Here is a 24,279-nt window from a genome sequence, read left to right on the forward strand (position 1 = left end):
GTCTACTGGAAGTCATGCTTCGAAGGCATTGTTGGGATTTTATTGTCTAGCCTAATTCTGACCACTTACAAACACTGCAAACTTAAAACTGCAGTTTCAGTCTAATTCTTCTGTTGAATACTAACAGATTTTTTTTTCCTCACGCTGACATATTGGTTATGTGGAAGGCACATATCCTTTCTTGGAAGGCATTTATTTCTTATCAACTGCCACAATTATGAAAATGCATAATTCTTATGCAGAATTAATTACATCGAGTTTGTTAAATACAGTCTACAATTGCCAGCTAGCATGGGGTAAGGTTAACAGCTGCCCCTGAAAGTTCCTACTACCTTGGACAAATTTCTGGAGGAAAAGTCCATCACTGGTTACAAGTCATGATAGGTAAGCACAAGCTCCTGGTTTTATAGGTAGGTTATCTCAGAGTTCCAGATACAGGGGAGGGCACCAGGATGCAGGTTGTGTCTTGTTGTGTACTCCCTGAAGCATTTGGTGGGACACTGTGAGATACAGGAAGCTGGACTAGATGAGCCTTTGGCCTGATCCAGCAGGCCTGATGTTTTTTGGAAATTGAATATGTTATGTTTTTGGCAATAGCACTGCCATGTGTTATATAGGAATTCACGTATTATTATGAAGATTGTATCTGTGTCTTGATGCTCATTGCCAGACTTACACAGACAACTAGCAGAAGACCTGGCAACAGCAGCAGAGGACTAGCCTGGGCAAGTAGAGCAGGTTTTGGGTTGTCTGCTTTCTGAAGAATTTTATGGAAGGCTGAATTATGTCATTATCTTACAGCAACAAATGTTGCTCCAACAAATGTAAATAAAGCTGGTGTTTGTAAGCTGCCTGCAATCACTCAAAATGTTATTCAGATGCCTCACAGACCCTCTGCAGGCACTCCTCCAAGCTTCTTCTGGCTGCTGAGACATACCTGAAGAGCCCTGACCCCTAAGTGACTCTCAGATAAGATGAGGAGACACTCTATGCTTGATTTATTTTATTTATTTATTTATTTTATTTTAAGGTAAGAAATTTCTTACCTTATAGGCAAGTATCTATAGTACTCCTAGGAAAGTGGGCATAGGATTTGTAGCCACAGGTTGCAATCCTACCCTGTGGTGGAACAGGCAAGCTAAGAGGCTTGTGCTGTATCCAGCACAGGATAGAGACCCAAAGTGGCTCAGCCAAAGGTAAGGCATACTGGCCCCTATGGGTCTCCTTGAACGTGCACCACCTCCTGAAGTGGCATAAGTGGGCAGGAGGTCTGGTCTAGAGGGTAGAGCCTCTGTCTGCCTGAAGATAACATCCACAAGGTCGCTGGTTTGAGGCCACTGGCACTGCGACCTTGAAGCAGCTGACAAGCTGAAGCCGAGCTATTCCATCTGCTCTGAGCGTGGGAGGATGGAGGCCAGAATGTGAAGCCAGATCGGAATGAAACACCTGAATGTAGTGGTTCTTGAAAGAAAGAACCTTCTTTCAAATTGTAAAAATCCCTATTTAAATAGGGATTTAGATAAAGCCTGCCTATGTAAACCGCCTTGAATAAAGTCTTGAATAAAGACCAAGAAAGGCGGTATATAAATACCTGTTGTTATTATTATTATTATTATTATTATTATTATTATTATTATTATTATTATAAGCCAGAGGAGAGCATAGTGGTTTGAAGCATAAGTGCTGGATCCCAGCCCTGCCTCCCGCTCCCTGCCTGCCCGCCCCCGGGGCCGCCCACTGCCCACCTTCTTCCCACCCAGGAACGCCTCCCTTGCACCTCCTCTCTGCTTACCACTGAGCCTTGCAGTAGCCTGCAAGGCTCACTGCCTCCATTGGTGCGGAGGCTAGTGTTAGCCTCCGCAGGCTGGTGCGCTTCTGCGTGCCAGCATTGCTGACTCCTGAGGTGGCACAGATGTGCCTTATGGCATATTTGCAACCCTCCTGGGCCAGCACAAGGGACTTGCGACCGCTCAAGGGCGCTTCTAGATTGCGTCCACAGTCATTTCAACAGGGTTAGTTCATACATTCAACTGTTGGTCATAGAAATAGTTATTGTCAACTTCAGTTGTTTCAGGATAGTCTTATTAGTATAAGAACATAAGAACAGCCCATAGGCCATAGGCCCATCTAGTCCAGCTTCCTGTATCTCACAGCAGCCCACCAAATGCCCCAGGGAGCACACCAGATAACAAGAGACCTGCATCCAGGTGCCCTCCCTTGCATCTGGCATTCTGACATAGCCCATTTCTAAAATCAGGAGATTGCACATACACATCATGGCTTGTAACCCATAATGGATTTTTCCTCCAGAAACTTGTCCAATCCCCTTTTAAAGGCATCCTAAGGCAACTAGTATAACTAGTATAACTATTATATAGCGATAATATATACATTTTATTACAAGAGTGTTACTAGGTTTGCTCTGCAGGCTGCAAGATTAAGAGAACAATATGTACATCAACATTTTATTGACAGTCCATCTCAGGGATGTCAAACATAATGTCTACAGGCTGGATACAGCCCCAGAAACTCTTTATCCACTCCCCCCTGTGATAATGGGCCTCTCCCAACACTGCCCTTTCAGCAACACCGCTTCTGCTAAGGCTCTGAGAGGGAGAGATGGAAGTAGTTTTCAAAAGGCAAGGAACTCATGGGATAAGGAGCAGACCGAGAGGAGTGAGAGAAGGAAAGGCTGCCATGGTGCTGGGAGAAATCAATTATCATGTGGGTCTTCCTTTCATCAGTGTGGCATCTGCCGAGGCATCACTTCGTAGACCACCTCTCAGCAGCTAAACTGCAAAGTGACACTGCGGCAAAAGTGGTGCTGCTGAAAAGGCAGCCCGCATTATAATTGGACTCTCTCATATCTTGAAATCATGAACAAGATTTGCACATTTTCCCTTCTGTCATTTGTGGCTAATGAGTTTCTGTGTGAGCACAAATTGCTTATTTCTGGCCATCATCTCCTTAATGACATCATTTCCTGCTTTATGATGTTACTTCTGGCCCTCTGCAGGCACCAGGAATGCTAACTTTGGCCCTCTGTATGAAATGAGTTTGACATCCCTATCCTATATGACTATGGCCGCAATCCAAAGTGCGCCTTATACTGGCCCAAGTCCCTTTGGCCGGCATAAGAGGGTCGCAAATGTGCCATAAAGCACGTTTGCGCCTCCTCACAGAGAAACCAGGCCGGTGCTCCGAGAAGCTCCGGCCTGTGGAAGCTGGCATAAGCCTCCGCCACGGCTTCCCTCAGCCGCTTGTGTTGGTGCACGCATGCCAGCACAAACAGCAAAGGAAGGCATGGGGGAGTGGGGAGGAGGAGGGAAGAAGGTGTTTCCGGGCAGGGGGAGGGCGATGGGCGGCCCCGGGGGCTGGCGTGCGGGGACCTGGAGGCGGGGCTCGGATCTGGCAGTTATGCTGGATCCCAACCCCTGTTCCCGCGGAAAACAGAGCGGCTTCAAGCCACTCTGCTCTCCTCAGATTTGCGGTACCTCCAGAGGTGGCACAGGTCCGAGGAGACCCATTGGGGCCAGCAGCCCTTATCAGGGGTAAGGGGAAGAGTTTCCCCTTGCCTCTGGCTGAGCCACTGCTGCCCACAAACCTGCCTTAGATGCAGCGCAAGCCTCCTGGCTTGCCTGCTCCAGCGCAGGTTTGGATTGCTCCCTACTTTGTGCAACGTAGTTTAAAAGAAAAAAAAAAAAGATCTGAAGTATTACTGGTGCAAGGTAACTCCATGTCCTGTTTTTAGGTTGTATTTTGGAAATTGAAGGATAGTCAATAAAAACTTTTATCCTAATCAATTGAAGAAAAGTCAAATAATGTACATGTCTGTATGAACCAGCTATTAGTTCTGAAAGAAAGGCACCCTGCCCTCAAAGCTATTCTTTATTATAATTTTGCAAGTTCTAAGACTGAGCCTTGACATTCAGTAAATATTCCAGGGCTAAGCCATGGTGTCAGACCTACCTGTAATTAAGCTACAGGTATAAATTTAGATGATTTTTATTACAGTACATGGAAAATGGTGGCATGACCAACCATCACTGCTTGTCATTTTATTCTATTTGAATAGAATTTGTGAAAGCTTATCAAGTAACTGCATTAAAATATCATATCTATAGCCTAAGCAATGCATATATTGAAAATGCTGGAAAGCCACAGAGAATGATATACTTGAGTGTTCAGACAATTTGCTTAAAGTCAAGATTAAACTGATGGCACCTACTCACATTACTTAAATCGATTGGCACCTACTATCATTTTTGAATCCTAAATGATATACTGGTACAAAACACTGTTGTAAACCTTAAACCAGCTATTTTTCCACCTCTCATTTTTGTTTCTTATTATTTGATCTGACATATGTAACATGGACGGCCCAATCCTACGCTCCTAAAGAAGTTGCACTAATAAGCACCATTGGGTATGATGGCTGCATTCCCAGCCCTGGTGCAGTACCAGCCCTGCTAACAGAGCTCCAGCATCACTGGCAGATGCACCCTGAATGCTGGCATAACTCCAAGCCAGAGTATTCTCACTGCTGCAGCAGCAGCTGTAGCTGCAGCCACTAATGGACGTGTCCAAAGAGGATGGAGATATAGGTGGGGGGGGGGAGCCAGAGGCTGCCATATCTTTTTCTCTCTCCAGATCTTGGACATTCCGTGAACATTGGCAGAATGCTACATCAATGCTGGATATGGCATATGAACAAAAAAACCATAGAAATCAATGGAGAGGGGGGGAAAAACCACCAGAAAATCTCACTTGTTACCAACTCCTCTGCTCCTCCCACTTTCTTGCAATGGAATATAGGATATAGACTACATTCTGCAGTCAGTCACAACATTCCATCCCTGGTATTTAAGCCCTTGCCAGGGGGACCATCCTTCAGATAACTGGGCATATGACAGTACCACTCTGGCCACACTCAGAACGCAGAGAAACACACAGAGAGTCACAACAAGTCAGTAACGGGCTCAGGACGAGTCCTGATAGTTGCCCGTTATGACTTGTGTATGAGTTGAGTCAATGGAGGCAGAGACTCAGGTTTGGACTAGAGTCCAGTGGAGGTGTCTCCTTCTGGATTTACCAGATGATTGCCTGCTATCTCTTGGTGAATGCTAGGTACTCCAACCATTGCTACTGCTGGCCAAACACTTATCTGGAGTCCTTCAGTTTTTAAGCAATGCAGCATTGCCACATGGGGAAGAACAATCATGACCCACAGAACTTCAGAGGTAAAGGAAATGCCACTGCATATGCATTCAGGTGGCACCACTATGCCCAAACACTGAGTATCCATCCTGTCTAACAATGTGTTATTACTACTATACTACTATAGTATATTACTACTATATACTATTTATTCCTTATTACACTCTTTGTGCTTCTCTTTGCTTTCCACAGGTAGCTGTTCAACACCTCCTGATTGGTCCCCTCTACATGCCCAGACATGCAGTCCACAAGGGAATCCTATACCTAGCAGCAGTGACCAGTGTGATCTCAACTGTTCCTTTGTGAGGTTACTGACTTACATGTCCCAGACAGGCCTCTGTTTGAGTGGAAATTCCATAGAGACAGTAAACCAACCAATACAGCTAGACCTCATTGACTTTGCTACTTTGACTGCTACTTTGCTCTCTGCCATACAATTTATCAAGCACAATAGCTCTGCTGGGATAAAATGGCTAGAAGGCTCATTTGTAGGTTTCTCTTTCAGATGCTACCCTATTTCTCATAATGTTGACTTGACTACACTTATCATTTTGTTGAGAGATAGGAATTCCTTCTCCCCGTCCTAGTTTCCTGCTTCAGCTGGCCTCAGGGTTGAAGTGCATGGGAAGAAGGCCTCTTTGCTACCATGGCTCAGGGTCTGTGTCATCCTTTCTGACTCCAGGGATTCTGGGGGGTGGTAAGCCCCTTGCTGGTCACAGTGCATCTGTTCACAGCTTCCATGATGTATGAGGCAGCTTGTTGAGGAGGAGGAAGAGAGAGGGAAACAAAAAAACAGCTTCTCTGCACCAGCAAGGATGTAAAGGTATGTGTATGTGTGTAGCAAGATGGGTGGGTTACTGCAATAAGAACTGTGTCACATGCAAGCTCAATGATAGGTCCATGCAGTGCTCTCTCTGATTGGTACATATGCTGCAGTTTCCAACCAGGTGTGCCTGTTTGTGGTTCTTCCAAGCCCATGTTAGTGCAGGAGCACATCCCAGCTTCCCCCAGGTGAAACCTGTCCTGTGCCAGCATTCTGTAGGTGGAATGTGTTCCAAGCTAAGTGGAGCTGCAGGATTCTTAATGCTGCTCGAGGTGCTCTTTGCATGTCTCCTGCTAACTGAGTGGTTAGAGAACAACCCGTGAATTGGCCAGTATGGGTTTCAGAACAATCTCCACCTTCTCTTTTCTCTGCCATGGTGTTTCTGGTTAGTTCTGCAACAGATCAATGAAATATTTGTTATGGCTGGGCTCAATCTATTTTGCTGGCTCCCAGTCCAAGTTTCTCTGTAGCAGTCTACCAGTATACCAGCATGTCTGAGTATAGTTGGGGCTCCTTTTGTGGCTCATTTCAGCAAAAGGTTCTTGCTAGCTGAGCAAACCCATTTCCTGGGGAAGTTTGTGTGTTTATTCTACATGATTGCTGTCTGCCAAAGGAATTATATTCCTTCTCTTGCTCTGCTCCTGTTTTCAGTGTTGAAGCTGAGTTTTGGAAAAATATGACCAAATGCCTCTGGGCATATTCAGAGTACAACTCCCTCCCCTGTAAGTATAACCTGTTGCTACTGTGCCCTAAGGATAAAGGAACAGTTCTTTGAGGACATATGACATGACTTCAAACAAGCTTATCAACTCTTTTTCTGAAATGTAGTACTGGGAATTTAGTTTCCCATGAGACTTTCCTAGTTTCAAAATGAAAATTGCTCATGGTTCTTGGGGTTTTAAAAGGAACCATGCTCAGACAATTTTGAGACACCATCCTAGGGTGACATGCTCTGCGAATTCCCCTAATCTGGATACAGTATTTCTGGTTCACATAATACCAAAATGTTTCAGATGATGCATTTGTGTGGAAGACGAAGACTGAATCCTCTACAGACAAAACTATAGCTTCCTGGCGATGATTCCTTCAATAGTGGGGACATATTTGCAGCTAACATACAGGGAAGCTGCAGCTATATCCACAAGGGTCTTAGGGCTTAATCCTAACTGGGCCTAGCAGTGGCGCTGAGCTCCAGCAGCAGTGCTGGGTGTCGCAAAAGTGCCGGAAGGCTCTGGGTCAGTGCTAGGTTAGGTTAGGTTATGTTAGGAGGTTAATGATCTGTACATACGAGGGTCTTTTTCAAGCAAATGTTTGTAAATATATTCGAGAGGAGGGAGCTGATACAGCAGGATCATGGGAGTACTGTACAGCTCTACCTTGACTCCATCATGGAGAAATAGTGCCCTCTAATGGGCTTTATACAGATGAATGTTGCATCTGTATCACAAACATGAAAGCATTTTACAGCCTAACAATGTCATTACTGTTTTATTGCTGGATGGTAAAATGCCTTACATGAACGTGCTGAAGCTGTTGCATTAATTAATGTAAGTGCCGATACAATAAGATAAAAATCTGATTTCTACACTGCTACATTTCTAGAACATGGGCAGAGCGGTATAATTATGGCATTTTGCTTTTGTTGTATGATCATTAAAATCAAAATGTTATATGACCAAAATACTTATATACTGCTTTAAAAAAAATTCACAAGGCAGTTTACATAGCAATATTGTCAAGAATATTTTCAAATTCAACATAGATTGGTAGAGAGGAAGGTTTTGATAACAAGCTACAATATTTTATTATATTTTATTACAGTATTTTATTGGAATTAAAATAACTTGCCCCCTAACTATGCAAAAGAATGTTATTATTATTTTTTAAGTCTGTGCTGCCTTTCTTCTGTACGACTGAAACCAATTCATAGTAAAAGGACAATCTAAAACAATAGCAATGGTGATCTCATCAATTGCTACTGAACACAACTCCAAACACAGAACAAAGGAGAAAATACCTGTTTGCCCCAACTGGTTTTTAAATCAGTGGATGAAAATTTTCATGTTACTGCACTTTACTATAGTTTTTACACAGTTATGTTACATTTCCAGAGTTTTTAGAACAAAGACTGATGAAACTGGAGCAGCCACATGATGAAAGGTTCATTCACACCTACTTAAAAAAAAAAAAATATGTACCATATTTTAAACCATACCCATTTACTTCAGTAATAAAGTATTTAACTTTGGTTCACACTGGCACACTAGGGAGTAAAGTGGGAAGAGTGTTGGAGCTGGACTATAAAGACCTGTCTTCAAATCCCTTCTCTGCTGTGAAATTTGACATTTCAGCATCACCTACCTGATAGGGTTGCTTTGCAGTGATCCTCATGTGAGCCACACCTAGAAGAAGTGCAGGAAACAAATGAATACTGTCCCCTCTTTTCAATTTGTCCCCAGGCGAAGCAGAATAGTGGCTATTTGATCATCATTGGCATTTTTGGAGGATGTGGATGCTGCTTTTGAAAAGGAAACATTGCCCAACACTCTTTCTTCTTCGAGACAGAAACACCTGTAGTTGCATTTTGCTCCCAATTGTTCACATCCTTTCAAGGTCCAGTCCTATTTCCAGGGCTGGTGCAGCTGTGCACTGTATTCTGTGATGGGAAGGCAGTCACAGAGACTTCCTCAAGGTATGGGAATATTTGTTCCCTTACTTCGAGGCTGCATCAGGGCTGTAAAGTTGAATAGGATTGGGCCCTTAGGCTGTCCAGGGCAAGCAGCGGTAAACCAGGGACATACATAAGAACAGCCCCGCTGGATCAGGCCATAGGCCCATCTAGTCCAGCTTCCTGTATCTCACAGTGGCCCACCAAATGCCCCAGGGAGCACACCAGATAACAAGAGGCCTGCATCCTGGTGCCCTCCCTTGGATCTGGCATTCTGACATAGCCCATTTCTAAAATCAGGAGGTTGCACATACACATCATGGCTTGTAACCTGTAATGGATTTTTCCTCCAGAAACTTGTGCAATTCCCTTTTAAAGGCATCTAGGCCAGATGCCATCACCACATGCTGTGGCAAGGAGTTCCACAGACCAACCACATGCTGAGTAAAAAAATATTTTCTTTTGTCTGTCCTAACTCTCCCAACACTCAATTTTAGCGGATGTCCCCTGGCTCTGGTGTTGTGTGAGAGGGTAAAGAGCATCTCTCTATCCACTCTGTTTATCCCCTGCATAATTTTGTATCTCTTTTCTAGGCTGAAGAGGCCCAAACACTGTAGCCTTTCCTCATAAAGAAGGTGCCCCAGCCCAGTAATCATCTTAGTCGCTCTCTTTTGCACCTTTTCCATTTCCACTATGTCTTTTTTGAGATGCGGGACCAGAACTGGACACAATACTCCAGGTGTGGCCTTACCATCGATTTGTACAATGGCACTATAATATTAGCTGTTTTGTTCTCAATACCTTTTCTGATGATCCCAAGCATAGAATTGGCCTTTTTCACTGCCGCCGCACATTGGGTCGACACTTTCATCAAGCTGTCCGCCACCACCCCAAGACCTCTCTCCTGATCTGCCACAGACAGCTCAGAACCCATTAGCTTATATGTGAAGTTTTGATTTTTTGCCCCAATGCGCATGACTTTACACTAACTTACATTGAAAGGCATCTGCTATTCTGCTGCCCATTCTGCCGGTTTGGAGAGATCCTTATGGAGCCCCTCACAATCACTTCTGGTTCTTACCACTCAGAAAAGTTTGGTGTCATCTGCAAACTTAGCCACCTCGCTGCTCAACCCTGTCTCCAGGTCATTTATGAACAGGTTGAAAAGTACCGGTCCCAGGACAGATCCTTGGGGCACACCGCTTTTCACCTCTCTCCATTGTGAAAATTGCCCATTGACACCCACTCTCTGTTTCCTGGTCTTCAACCAGGTCTCAATCCATGAGAGGACCTGTCCTCTAATTCGCTGACTGGAGTTTTCTAAGTAGCCTTTGGTGAGGGACCGTGTCGAACGCCTTCTGAAAGTCCAGATATATAGTGTCAACGGGTTCTCCCGCATCCACATGCCTGTTGACCTTTTCAAAGAATTCTAAAAGGTTTGTGACGCAAGACTTACCCTTACAGAAGCCATGCTGATTCTCCCTCAGCAAGGCCTGTTCGTCTATGTGTTTTGAGATTCTATCCTTGATGAGGCATTCCACCATTTTATCTGGTATAGACATTAGGCTGACTGGCCTATAATTTCCCAGGTCCTGTCTCCTTCCCTTTTTAAAGATCGGTGTGACATTTGCTGTCCTCCAATCCTCTGGCACCATGGGGCAGAGGGACAAGTTGCTTATTTTAGAAACAAGGGACAAGTTGCTTATTTTGAGGGACAAGTTGCATATTTTAGTCAAGAGATCAGCAGCTTCATTCTTCAATTCGTTAATAACTCTTGGCTGGATGCCATCAGGGCCCGGTGACTTATTGATCTTTAATTTATCAATGAGGTCTGAAATATCTTCTCTTTTAACCTCTATCTGACTTAACTCCTCGGTCAGGAGGGGCCGTTCGGGCAGCGGTATCTGCCCGAGGTCTTCTGCCGTGAAGACAGACGCAAAGAACTCATTTAATTTCTCTGCCATCTCTAAGTCTCCTTTTATCTCCCCTTTCCCTCCCTCACCATCCAGAGGGCCAACCGTTTCTCTGGCGGGTTTCCTGCTTCTAACATATTTGAAGAAGCTTTTATTATTCCCCTTAATGTTGCTGGCCATGCGTTCCTCATAGTCTCTCTTGGCCTCCTGTATCAACTTCTTACATTTCTTTTGCCACAGTTTATGTTCCTTTTTATTCTCCTCATTAGGGCAAGACTTCCATTTACGGAAGGAAGCTTCCTTGCCCTTTACGGCCTCTCTAACTTGGCTGGTTAGACATGCAGGCACCCTCCTGGACCTAGTCGAGCCCTTCTTCCTTTGTGGTATACACCTCTGCTGGGCCTCTATTACTGTTGTTTTAAACAGCCTCCAACATACTGTGGCTGGGGAGTCAGGTGAGGCAGAGCCTCCCCAGTGGAGTCCTTTGAAAAGCACCACTGCTGTGTGAGGCATCCAAGCACTCATAACGCATGACAGGTGAGGCAGGCGAGGCAGAGCCTCCCCAGTGGAGTCCTTTGTAAGGCACCACCGCTGTGTGAGGCTCCAAGCACTCACAACCCATGTGCAGAGCGAGGAGAGAGGCAGTGCAGAGTGCGTGGGTTGTGGGTGCTTGGTTTCCTCACACAGCAGCGGTGCTTTTCAAAGGACTCCACTGGGGAGGCTCTGCCTCACCTGCCTCCCCACCTCCCCACCCACCCCACCTCCCAGCAGTGAACTCTAGCCATTACTTAAAACTGAACTATGGTGTGCGAGGAGCCTGAGTGGTAGCATCAAAACACAGCAGGGCTGGGGCTGAGGGGTTGACCAAGACAAGGGCGACAGGCAAGAGGATGCAGGCGCAGCTGTGCTTCATTCCCTTGCCTGCTGGCGCTCAATGCGGTCCACCCTTTCCACAGTCTAGAGCGGAAGACTCGGAACAGGCCGCGGAGGGGACGCGCACTCGACTCTAGCCTTTTTTACCTCTACGCCTCAGCCACGCGCTGCCGAGGGTTACAGCGCCCCGTTTCCTTTCCCCCCGCCCTTGGCCGAGTTCCATGGTTGCCTGGAGACCGTCCTGGCCAATCGGGGGCCGCCTTGTTTGCAGCGCGTATGTGTCGAGTGATCTGAGTGGACGCGCTGAGGAGGCGTGGCCTGCTCGTTTTTTTCCCTCGTCTAAACTTCCTGTCATGCTTTCCCTGCTTGGCAGGTTGCATCAGTCTTAGCCGGCCGGGAGTCGCAGGCGGCTGGGCCTACGGGCGGGTGGGTGAGTAGGTTGGCCTGGCGGGTCAGCTGTGGTGGGGGCGACCTTTCCCCCTTGGGGGTGGGTATGACTGGCTTCTCCTTGTCCAGGTGTGCGGGATGGGCACGGCCTTGGGCTTGGTCCTCGTGGAGTCCTGGCTTCTTGACCCACAGTGTAGTTAACCTGTGGAACTCCTTGCCACAGGATGTGGCCTTGAAAAGGGGATTGGACAGATTTCTGGAGGGAAAGTTTATCACAGGTCACAAGGCATGATGGTCATGTGCAACCCCCTGGTTTGAATGCTAGGTGCTATCAGAATGCCAGGTGCAAGGGAGGGCACCAGGATGCAGGTCTTTTGTTATCTGGTGTGCTCCCTGAGGCATCGGGTGGGCCACTGTGAGATACAGGAGGCTGGACTAGGTGGGCTTTTGCCCTGATTCACCCCAGCTTTTCATATGAACTTTTCAGCAGCTCATATGATGGCTGATACCTGAAAGTCCCTCCTCTCACCTGAATGCATTGCTAGTCCAGTATGTGTTGGTTTAGTACAGTAATATAGAAGCGTTTGAACCAGGGGTGCTCAATAGGTGGATCGAGATCTACCGGTAGATCGCGAGGCAAAATGAGTAGATCGCGGAGTGCCGACCCCCCCTTCAGGTGCCTCTGGGAGGAAACGCCGGGAGTAAGGCCCATTGTACTCAATGGGGCTTACTCCCAGGTAAGTGTGGCTAGGATTGCAGCCTCACAGCCTAATCCTAGGCATGTCTACTCAGGAGTAAGTCTTGTTATACTCAGTGGGGCTCAAGGTACACCAACATACATTGTACACATAAATGTTATATGTTATGATGGCGCGAACATTGTAAAAAATACTCTGGTAGATCTCCGGGCCTTGCTGGGTTTCAAAGTAGCTCTCGAGCCAAAAAAGTGTGGGCACCCCTGGTTTGAACACTTTGGTTGTAGTCTTTGTCAGGTTGAAATGCCTCTGTCCTGTAGACAGCAGCCATCCTATTAAGTCCAGTCACAGTGAATGTTCTTTCTCATTCATTGTGACAGAAGTAGCGCTAGTTAAAATATAGTCTCACTACACCCATGAGTAAGTTGTTCTAAAGTTCAGGCATGTGCATGGGCAAAGAGGATAAAAAGTGCCTGATCTAGTGATTCCCTTCCATCAGCAAGGGTAAAGACAGATTTATAAGACAGTGAAAAGAAAGCAGTTTAGAGGTGTCACCTTCAAAGCTGAAAGATTTCTTGGGATATGGGATTTCTTGGGATATGGGAGTTCTTGGGATTTCTTGGGAACTTTGGGTTGATTCAAAGGTGTTGACTATGGTTGAGTTACAGAATGTAACATGGAACAAGTTCTGCTCACTCCTCCATCCTGCAGCTCAGTGCCTCCCCCCCAAAATACTGGTCCTGAGAGTTGCAAGGATCTTCAGGAATAGCATGATCCATGGTATGGAGACTGCCAACGTGAAGGGGGAGTGAGTGGAACTTGCCTCTACAGAGAGAAGTACCATTCTCCTTATGCAAAACTGTGGAATCCAAGCACATATAGGAAGTTTTATAAATCCATTAACAGTCAATTAGGCTTTTGTTTTCTTTCTTTCTCTCTCTCCCCCTCCGTCCAAATAAACTACACAGCCTTATGTTCCTAGCCTATAAGTAGTAACTACACAAGAACTTCTAATTCCTGTGGCACCAGTGATAATTTTCTAGCCATACATGATTAGGGGTTTAAAATACTACTAAACAGTCTCTTGGCTTTAGTAGTGATGCTCTGGCACAACCACCTGGTCCCCATACTTAACCTCAATTACAGTTGAGTTGTAGAATTAGAATAATTGCATGTTCTTCCCCTGCTTGCATTCTCTCTCTCTCTCCCCATGCCTTCTCTTCCCTTGTGGCTATTTTCTGGGTTATGAGCTCCTTGGGGTAGGGTCCTGTCTTCTCATTCTTTACACCATATACAGGTAGTTCTCAAATTTTTTAGCTTCTGGACCCACTTTTTTAGATTGACAATCTGTCACGATCCACTGGAAGTGATGTCATTAACCTGGAAGTGGTGATGAGGACAAAAGTGACATCATCAAGCAGGCAAATTTTTAACACCCCCATATGAAAAAATCAAATCAATTAAGCACATTAAAAGTTTACAATAAGTATGTTTAAACATTTCAAAATAAAGAACCTTCCAAACCTTCTGAAGCAGTAGCTGATCTGTTTAAAAAAAAAAAAAAATTGCCCAAACATCCCAAAGGCTGCAAACCTATCCACACTTACCCGGGAGTAAGCTCCATTAAGTATTGTTAAAAGTATATAAGTATATAATCACCTGTTCAAAGTACAGATCTGTAATGTTTCCCCAAATACAGTCAGTAAACCATGATAGCATCTAGTCTAATACGTTAAAAATAAAATAGACATTGAAATGAATGGGGACTCACCTAAAATTGGCTTATGACCCACCTAGTGGGTCCTGACCCATAGTTTGTGAAAAACTGCCGTGTACATCATGCTGCTTAAACAAGTGAATTAGGATCACAGCTTTCAACTTCATTTTGCAGTAATTTTCACTGAGTCTTTAAGTAAAGGTGCATGAGAATTCCATGTAAAGCACTTTGAATTACAAGACCACTTTCATTTTATGTATGCAAGATGTTTCTGAAGTACTTTTAAGAAGGCTGTTTGGTGTGTACTTAATTATGTGCCCTGTGGTTACTGAATGCTGTTATCTCAGTACAGTATTTCAGTTAGTAGAATGGGCCAAAAATAACACTCTGACTTACGCATGGAGTCTGTTACTTTAGCAGCCTCCATAGCCCGGTCATTGTTACACTGTATTGCTGTTATTGACACCATTTTTTTTCCTGATTGTAGGACTGTTCACCTACTTGATTTTCTTGGGGTTGTATAGCTGCCAATGTTCACACTTAGCATTAGTTTCTTTTAACATTTTTTAATAAAAGAAAAATTGTACCCTAACTCAGTGAGCAGTGGTGGACGCTGATTGGCCAAACCAGCAATGGGAGCAGAGTGGGGGCTGTGTGCAGATATGCCTCTAGCTGAGTTGTAAACTTTGTTTTCGTACCTCAGCATCTACACTAGCAGAATAAGGCCATGTCTATACCAGCAACACTAGAATTATTCTTACCTCATATGAATATCCCTAGTCTCCTGGGTTCTTTGTGTCTCACATTTTAGGCAAAGAGATAATCATTGGTAGCTAGGGCTAGTGGCAGATAGATGAAATGTTCTGCTGTTGTTTGTTTCTATTATTGCAAACCTGGTACTAGTAGTGACAAAATGTTTTGAGGTAACATTCTGTGTTTTTACATGCACGGGCTGGGATGTCACAGTCTGAGATCTATAGTGCTTGATGAGATCTTCAGATAACTAATTCACACCACCAAATTAAATGAGGGAAACGGCAAAAGATATTGGTATATGATGCATGCATGTTTGGAAAAAAAATAATCTCTGAACTTTTTATGTATTGCTTTGGTTCACACAGGAAAACAATGGTTCAACAAGTTGCAGAGAATATAAACTTCCCACAGGAGGAAGAGAAAATATTGCAGACCTGGAACACACTTAATTGTTTTCAAGAGTGCCTAAAGCAGTCAAAAAATAAACCTAGGTAAGATGTTACATTTGTAATTCTCTTTTACAGTCCAGCTAACAGACACCTTCTTTTCAGCTTGCATTGGAAGTTATGCATGTGTGGAAGCAATTGCAAACCTGGCCCTGGTTCCACTTGGGGCCAGGACAGCAAAATACCACCCCCAACTGAAAAATGTCACTTCCAGCTTACATGGAAAACCGGAAGTGCCTTTTTTGGCATTTTGAAGGTCTTGGAAGGCCCTCTGGGGCCAGGAATTCTGCAGGCAGTCTCTCTGGCCCTTAAAAGGCCTACTAAAGGTATTGAAAACAGTCCCCCCAAAAGAAAAAAAATTGCTACAGGTGAAGAGTTGTGGTGCTGCCCAGGGCATTTGCCTCCTTCTGATTCCCCCAAGATATGCCAGTGTATGGAGGGATGAAGTGCTAAACTGTGATCTTGCAACTTTCCTATTTATCCACAGATTTTTTATTTTTGGATTTATCTCAATGCAAATCGGGTGGGGAGAATTCAAAGTCACACACACCTTTGCCTCCTTAGCCCTGCGCTGGTTTCTCACTCCATTTCAAGGCAGCCCGAAACACTGCCAAAAAGCCCCGCCTTGCCCAGACAGAGAAATAGCCCTGGAGCTATGGAAGAGGTTCCCCTTGCAAAGGAACAGTAAGACTCCTGGAGCCCCTCTTCCAGCAAAGAGGCTGAAGAGGGGGCAGAAAACCCTGCGTAACCAGAACAAGCAAGAATCCAGCAAGGTGGAGCTCTCTCACTCTCACAGGGGCAGGTGCGGTAGTAACAGAGGGGATAACCTTAAAAAACCCAGGGAGTGTTTGCTGAATTCCCTTCCCCTTCAGACTGAGATGGTGCAGGCTCTCCATGCTCCAGCCTACACAAACAAAACAGCCCAGCAAGCAAGTCTTCCCAACAAGCCAAAGCATGAGATTTAGGCTACAATCTGATCCACACTTTCCTGGGAGTAAACCTCATTGACTAGAATGGGACTTAATTCTGAGTAGGCAGGCAAAGGACTATAGGGCCCTCAGACTATAATCCTCTGCACACTTTCTTGGGAGTAAGCCCCATTGACTAGAATGGGATTTACTTTTGAGTAGGCAGGCATAGGACTGCTCTCTTAAAAGCTCAGCATCCCACCTGTGAAAGAAGCAGGGACAGCTGGCAACGGGGAAGGCTGAGTATGGAGCAGAGGAAGGGGAGGCGATTGAGAACTACTGCCTTAGTTTTCTTAGTGTAAAACACTAAGTGTAAAACACGTCATTTCCAGGTCTCAATTAGCACAACACCTTTTTTCCTAATTGTGGCGGGTCAGAGAACAAAGCTCACGTGCATAAAAAGGCCTCACCTGTATACTTCTAGCTTCACTTATATCAGCGGTTTTCAACTGCTGAGGCAGCCTCAGGTGTGTCACGGAGCCAGAGGATGTAGGCAGCAGCCACGGGCAGGAGAAGCGGCTCTTTTGACCCTCACAAGGCAGTGAAAAAGGAGCAGTTGTGGCTGCTTTGAATCCCCTGCTGCTGATTAAGAGGAAGGCTGTAACTTGATCCTCATTTACCTGGAAGTAAGCTCCCTTGACTATAATGGAGCTTACTTCTGAGTAGACATGCCTAGGATTGGGTATTAAGTCCTACCCTGCCCTGCATGCTTAAGTCCTAAGTCTGCCCTGCATGCTAATAGGGCAGCTGGAGAAGGTCTGGGTGGAGAAGGCACTCAGAAGGCATTCCTTCTGGGTGAGAAGGAGGGAGCCAGGGGCAGGCAAGCAGGTAGGCAGTCAGGGAGTCTGCTGAGGCCAGCAGCCTAAGAATGGGCTGGCTGAGAGTTCATGAAAGTCCTTTCTCCTTGCCACAGTTGCCTGCAGCTCCCCAAAGCGACCCTCCCTGCCTTTGCCTTTGCCTTTGCCTTTGCCTTGTAGAGGAGGGTGTTGGGCCACAATCCTCTCCACACTTTCCCGTGACTAAGTCCCATTGACTGTAATGGAACTTACTTCTGAGTAGACAGGCCTGGGCTGGGCTCTCAGATTCCTTTCCTAGCTCCACTTTCCTGGCAGTAAGCCCCATTAATAGAATAGGGCTTACTTCTGAGTATGCCTGGGATTGGGCTTTTGGTTGCACTTTTTTCTAAAATGCAAAAGCAGGCAATTGGCAGTGTGGGGGCGAGAATGTGAGGCAAGTGATTCTGGACCTTTGGAAGGTGGGGATAAGTGAGGAAAGGGACAGTAGGAGAGGTACCAACTGCAATTATGAGTTGGGGTAAATTCGCCTGTGGGAGAGGGTGGGGTGAGGAGAAGTACCAATTGCTTGCTCCTGTATTTGAGAAAGAGTGAGACCAAAAGCCCAATCCTAGGCATGTCTACTCAGAAGTAAGTCCCATAGGCACATCCCCTGCCCAGTCTTTGGCTGTAATCCTAGCCACAGTTTCCTGAGAATAAGCCTCATTGAACAAAATAGAATTTACTTCTGAGTAGACCTGGTTAGGATTGAGCCTTTTGTCATATGATTTAATGTGTATTAAAATTAATTGCAATGTAGTAATTTAATGTAAGTAAAAAACGGGGAGTGTGTCTTGACAATTTTAGTGCCTTAATAGTGTGCCTAAAATTGTTGTTGGCATCCTTCAGTCTTGGAAGACTATGGTGTCACGCTCTGAATGGTGGTTCTGGAACAGAGTGTCCTCTCCAGTGCGCGAAGCCTGGGTAAAGCAGGTATGGAGGATAGGCTGTTACCCATGCAGCAAATCCCCCCTCTCCACGTTGCTGAAATGGTCCAATGGAAAGGCAGAGGCCAATACGGTTGGTTCCAGCGGCGGTGCAGGAGTTGCCAGAACGTGACTGTGTTCAGCCATGAACTGCCTCAGGGGCTCCGGCTCCGGATTTTGCCTCGAGGTTGACTCCTGAAGCCTTTTCCATAACTGGATGTAGCCACAAGGCAGTGGAGGTTTGGGATCAGAGTTTTCCTTCTCTCAGATGAGCTGCCTTCCCAGGCTGACGAGTCCCATCTACCCAGTGGCTGTTTAGTCGCCTCTTACAACAAGTACAGCCAAACTGAGGGCCTATTCTTATCCCCCAGCCCCCCAGGGGAAAATGTGCCTAAAATTAGTGAGCTGAAAAAAGGTTGAAAATGACTGACTTATACTGTAACTGAGAACAATCAAAGATAAAAGTTTGTGTTTGTCCTGTTTGAGAGAAACTTTTGTTTTTAAGTGTTTTATTGTTTCTAACAAAAACTGTTTTTTATTGCTTAGATTTACATTCTATGATGGGCCTCCATTTGCCACAGGGCTTCCACATTATGGACACATACTTGCAGGAACCATTAAAGACATAGTAACAAGATTTGCTCACCAGAGTGGCTTTCATGTGGATAGACGATTTGGTTGGGATTGTCACGGTTTGCCTGTGGTAGGTGGAATATTCCTGTCTAAGAAATATAGTTCTTTGCATAGCTATTGGTTGATTCCTAAGTTCCTCCTGCTCTGACGGAGAAACTACTTGATTATTTTTGTAAAGGTGCTGATTTTTGCTTCTTTTCATATAAGTATTGACTTGGATAGTGATTTTGAATTTTGAATCAGTATTTATTTAAATGACGCTCACACAGAATTTTAAGACTGTATGAGCATTTTTTAACATTTCTCATAAGTTAATTCACCCTAAACAATATTACTGCTAATAATAAATCATGGTTTGCCGAAAGGGACTCCGTGCTTGCCCAAGGTACTTCCCACAACCAGTTGTTCCTAACAAATTTGAGTTCTATCCCATATAAGAACTCTTCCCTAATATTTATTACAGCACTGTCAGGTTTTTGGCATCCCAGGCTTGAGATTGTTATTAGCCAGGATGTGGCAGGAGGCCCTGATATCTGGGCTTGGTATGAATCAATCTGTAAAGCAGCACAGCTGATGCAATCAACTGCACCTGTTGCAGGTGGGAGTCATGGGGAGAGATGAGTGCTGAGTCATGTAGGCTGTGGAGGAATGGTGCATTGCACCACTGGATAGCCAATCAGAGTGGGTCACAAAACTGTCCTGTGACTATGAGGTCACCCTTCTCTGATTGGCTGGCCCTGGTATATATGGGGGCAAGAACAGACACCAAATATGGTTTGTTGTGGTGGGGTTTCTGCGTGTCATGCTACTGGTTTGTGTACTGACTTGGACTTCCTTATCATGATTGTGCCCTTCTGTATCCCTAACTCCTGGACTGTTTGACTGACTACTCTTCTGCCTGCTCCTCTATCAATACATGCTTCTGCAACAAACAAACCTGTGTCTGCTTCTTTGGCTCTGTTTGGGGTCGCCTACTTCTTGTGCTGTCTCCCTACACTCCCGTACCACTCTGCTATCAGGAAGGCAAGGGCTATCCTCCTCTGCTGCCCTGACAAGCACCGTAAACAAAATAACAGAATTAAGCCCTGTCCAGGATATCCCTTCATAATTTCTTCAACCTGATTTCTTGTCCTTTAAGTTCTCAGTGGGTGGAGAGAGAATGGTAGCTTATTCTTTACTGAGGACTTCCTGAGCTGAAACATTGGATTCAAATACTTGTAAATATCACCATTACCACCAATATTACCATTGTAAACATCTCAGGAGTATCATAAAGCATTTTGGTTTCTTTAGGAGTATGAAATTGACAAAGCATTAGGCATCAAAGGACCAGAAGATGTGGCAAAAATGGGGATTGCAGAATATAACAAAAACTGCAGAGGAATTGTAATGAGATACTCAAAAGAATGGCAAGTAAGTAAAAGTTTTTGACTATGGTCCTATATACACTTATGTGGGAGTAAGTCCTATTGAATTCAGATGCTCTTGTTGTCCAGGATCTACAAAACTAAGTTGGGTATGCTAGATGGGATTTTTAATTTTGAACAGCCCTCTATCTGCCTTTGAAATCACTCCTTTTTCAAACTGGTTTGCCATGTTATATTATTAGCTGTTATTCAAGAAACACAAGCCACAAATCCCCTTGAGCATACAGAACAAGGTATGTGATTCTTTGGATCTAGATATAAAGAAATCAGATGGTTGGTTTTTGAATATTTTTGTTCATCTACTATTTCCTTTATTTTAAATGAATTCTAACTTGTTATTAATGTATTAATATTAATACATATCATTATGTATGCATAATTTTAAAAAACCAAGAAATAAAGGGTGATTTCTAGGAACCAGCATGGATTTGTCCAAAGCTAGTTGTGCTCAACTGATGTTCGTTCTTGATGGTCTCCTAGAGTAGTCATGCTATGGCAGTGGTTTTCAAGCTCTCAGGGAGTTAGAGTGATTTTCAAAGTCCTTGCAGGGGCAGGGGCTGGGGGGAAGGCAGCAACGCGATCCCCAGGATCGTGTCACTCAGGGGGCTGCAGGGGCTTGCCTGCACTTACCAGAGCCTCTTGCAGCCTCCTGGGGTTGTGGGGAGCCCTGTGCGACCACCTGCAGGGCTCCCTGAAGCTGAAGAAGTGAAAGTGGAGTGATCGCGCCCTGCCTCTGCAAAACCGGCAGTGGAGTGCAATTGCTCCACTTTCACTTTTGAAAGTGAAAGCTTCATTTCTGAAGCTTCCAGGAACCCTGCAGAAGGTCATGTGGGGCTCCCCACACCCCCCGGGAGGCTGCAGGTGACTCTGGTAAGTGCAGCCAAGCCCCTGCAGCCCCCTGAGTGATTGCTGCCTCCACTCTGCCACCTTGCTGCCCCTGCCCCTTAAGGGGAAAGAGGCCAGGGCCCTCAGGCTGGGGTGTCGTGATGCCTCAGTTTGAAAACCCTGCACTATGGGAACGCCATGGACAGAGTGTACCCAGATTTCAGCAAAGTGTTGAAACTTGGTTTAACAAAGACTCCTATGATATCATGGATAAAATGTAGGCTAGATGGTGGTTTCAAAGCTGGTCGAATCACTATTGCCAATGATTGATGTAGAGGCATTTACTGGCAATCTAGAGGAGGTATTGAGTAGGGTTCTGATTTGGGCCCTGTGCTGTTCAACATTTTTTGACTTATTGCCTATAAGACAATCTCACAGATAAGGCAAGGGCAGGTTTTCAGCCCCAAATCATGGAATGTTCCATGACTCTTGGATAAGTCAGGGGCAAAACTTGGAGAATGCTGCTTTTGTGGAGGAGCTGCAGCTTGCCCTGGAGCCTGATGGAAAGGGGGGAAAGAATCTGATTCTGTTTTTGAAGACATTAAGAAGGTTCTTATGTAGTGCTGTGTGCCATCCCCCCAAAGCAACAGAATTGAACATTGCATTGAATTGCTAACTAATGCACTAACGCACGCACGCACACACACACATCCAGGTTTGAAACTGCAGAAAAGCATTTTCAGTTTTAAAAACCATCCAAAACAAATGCAGCACCAATATAAACCAACAAAGCACCCTGCTTTCATTGCTGCCAGACAACTTGTTATACTGTTCACAGTTTTAAGAGGTACTTTTGAACGTGGAGTTCACAAGCATGCTCGAAACATCTACAATAGAGTTCCGACAAATGTCAACAAAGCTGGTGTTTGTAAGCTGTCTGCAATCACTCAAAATGTTGTTTGGATACAGACCCTCTGCAGGTACTCCTCCAAGCGTCTCCTGGTTGCTAAGACATGCTTGAATAGCTCTGGCCCTCAAGACAATCTACGCTTGATTATCTATGGTAGACTAGATAGTAAATGGTATTAAAATTGAACATGATATGAGACTGGAATGGGGAATACCTTATTCTCTGAATCAGGGTAAGACTGAATCAGGGTTTAAATGATCTTGACAGTCTCTGTCATTGGGCCCATACCAACAAGATGAAGTTTTGTTCATCTCGGTTGAGATGAATGAACACAAAAATCAGAAACACAAGTACAGGATGGAGGAGTCCTGCTTGGCAGCAGCATTTATGAAAAAGCTCTATGTGTCTTACACTGTAATCTTATATGAATAAGCCACGCTGAACTTCTTTGTAAATATGCTTAGGATTGCACTGTTGGTGGATAAACTGAACATGAACCAGTAGCATAGTACAGATGTAAAAAGGAGCTAAAACTGGACTGTGTTGAGGTACTTTGGTCTGCCCTAGTCAGATGTCACTGTCATCTAATTTCTTTGCAGGCCAGTGTTATGAGACTCGGACGGTGGATTGACTTTGACAATGATTATAAAACTCTGTATCCAGAGTTCATGGAGACTGTATGGTAAGCATCTGTATGGGGGTGGTGGTGGACAGGTCGATGTAAGTGTCGACCCAATGTGCGGTGGCAGTGAAGAAGGCCAATTCTATGCTTGGGATCATCAGAAAAGGTATTGAGAACAAAACAGCTAATATTATAGTGCCATTGTACAAATCGATGGTAAGGCCACACCTGGAGTATTGTGTTCAGTTCTGGTCGCCACATCTCAAAAAGGACATAGTGGAAGTGGAAAAGGTGCAAAAGGGAGCAACTAAGATGATTATTGGGCTGGGGCACCTTCCTTATGAGGAAAGGCTACGGCGTTTGGGCCTCTTCAGCCTAGAAAAGAGACGCCTGAGGGGGGACATGATTGAGACATACAAAATTATGCATGGGAAGGATAAAGTGGATAGAGAGATGCTCTTTACACTCTCACATAACACCAGAACCAGGGGACATCCGCTAAAATTGAGTGTTGGGCGGGTTAGGACAGACAAAAGAAAATATTTCTTTACTCAGTGTGTGGTTGGTCTGTGGAACTCCTTGCCACAGGATGTGGTGACGGCATCTGGCCTGGATGCCTTTAAAAGGGGATTGGACAAGTTTCTGGAGGAAAAATCCATTACTGATTACAAGCTATGATGTGTATGTGCAACCTCCTGATTTTAGAAATGGGCTATGTCAGAACGCCAGATGCAAGGGAGGGCACCAGGATGCAGGTCTCTTGTTATCTGGTGTGCTCCCTGGGGCATTTGGTGGGCCGCTGTGAGATACAGGAAGCTGGACTAGATGGGCCTATGGCCTGATCCAGTGGAACTGTTCTTATGTTCTTATCCTTTGGATTCATTTAATGTATACTGTTTGTTAGAACTTCCAAGCAAGGCATATGCCTATTGTAACTTGAAGCCTTCTTGAGAAGTGGCAGGGGCATGTATTGTGCAAAATGGTCAGCATATATATTTATATATAATCTTTATCATTACTATGATTAACGTACAGGAATTGGGTCACAACACAGATGTAGCTAACTTGTTTTCTTTAGATGTTAGAAAATAAAGCAGTTTCTTGTTGGAATAAAATTATCTGTGGTACATAAAGATGTCTGGCTGACAGTGTAGCTTTATGCATTCTTATCCTGGTCATGAAGCATTCTGGAGTAACATTTGGGGGGAAGGGAGGAGCCTCAGAGTGACCAGGAAGAGGCTGCAGGAATGCTGCTTGCAGCCCTGAAAATGCAGTGGTTTTGCTGTACCCCAGCAAGGAAAGCAATTCTACCTTATTTCTTCACTTTCCCTACCTTTTTTAAAGGGCATTCCCGGGAATCCGTGGATAATTGAAACCATGGATACCCGATCTGCAGATACTAGGGCCCTGTCTGTACTTCCAAAGTTAAACTGTCTTGCAGTTTAAAGTTAAAGTTAAAATGTATTGCAAATACATTTTGTGAACTGGTATAAAAAGATGGCTGCAGAAAAAGAAATTGAACTGTACCTGCATTTGAAGAAAATTCCACGAGAGGGAAGAGTTGGCTTGAATGTTGTTTTAGCTGCTCTTACTCATCCAGTTGTTCAGACTGTGAGGTTTCTAAAAAACGTTTTTCTACC

At 44.9% G+C, this 24,279-nt stretch overlaps 1 protein-coding gene and 1 non-coding gene across 4 annotated transcripts in view; both read left to right on the forward strand.

Moving 5' to 3' along the window:
* Nucleotides 1-24,279, forward strand: part of IARS1 (isoleucyl-tRNA synthetase 1) — a 130,144-nt gene that overhangs the window by 3,821 nt on the left and 102,044 nt on the right. The window contains exons 2-6 of one of the 3 annotated variants that reach the window (XM_066618229.1): nt 5,410-6,040; nt 15,415-15,540; nt 18,769-18,925; nt 20,149-20,268; nt 22,617-22,699. In XM_066618229.1, coding sequence (XP_066474326.1) covers nt 15,422-15,540; nt 18,769-18,925; nt 20,149-20,268; nt 22,617-22,699 — 479 coding nt within the window. In that variant the 5' untranslated portion in view covers nt 5,410-6,040; nt 15,415-15,421. Of the gene's footprint in view, nt 1-5,409; nt 6,041-11,838; nt 11,925-15,414; nt 15,541-18,768; nt 18,926-20,148; nt 20,269-22,616; nt 22,700-24,279 lie in introns of those variants that run through there. The other 2 variants (XM_066618230.1, XM_066618231.1) reach the window with 2 other exon arrangements.
* LOC136643430 (small nucleolar RNA SNORA84) lies at nt 14,610-14,741 on the forward strand. Its single transcript, XR_010794029.1, has one exon. It is a non-coding gene; the product is annotated as a small nucleolar RNA SNORA84 (small nucleolar RNA).

The sequence above is a fragment of the Tiliqua scincoides genome, chromosome 2, assembly GCF_035046505.1.
Source record: "Tiliqua scincoides isolate rTilSci1 chromosome 2, rTilSci1.hap2, whole genome shotgun sequence".
NCBI lineage: Eukaryota > Metazoa > Chordata > Lepidosauria > Squamata > Scincidae > Tiliqua > Tiliqua scincoides.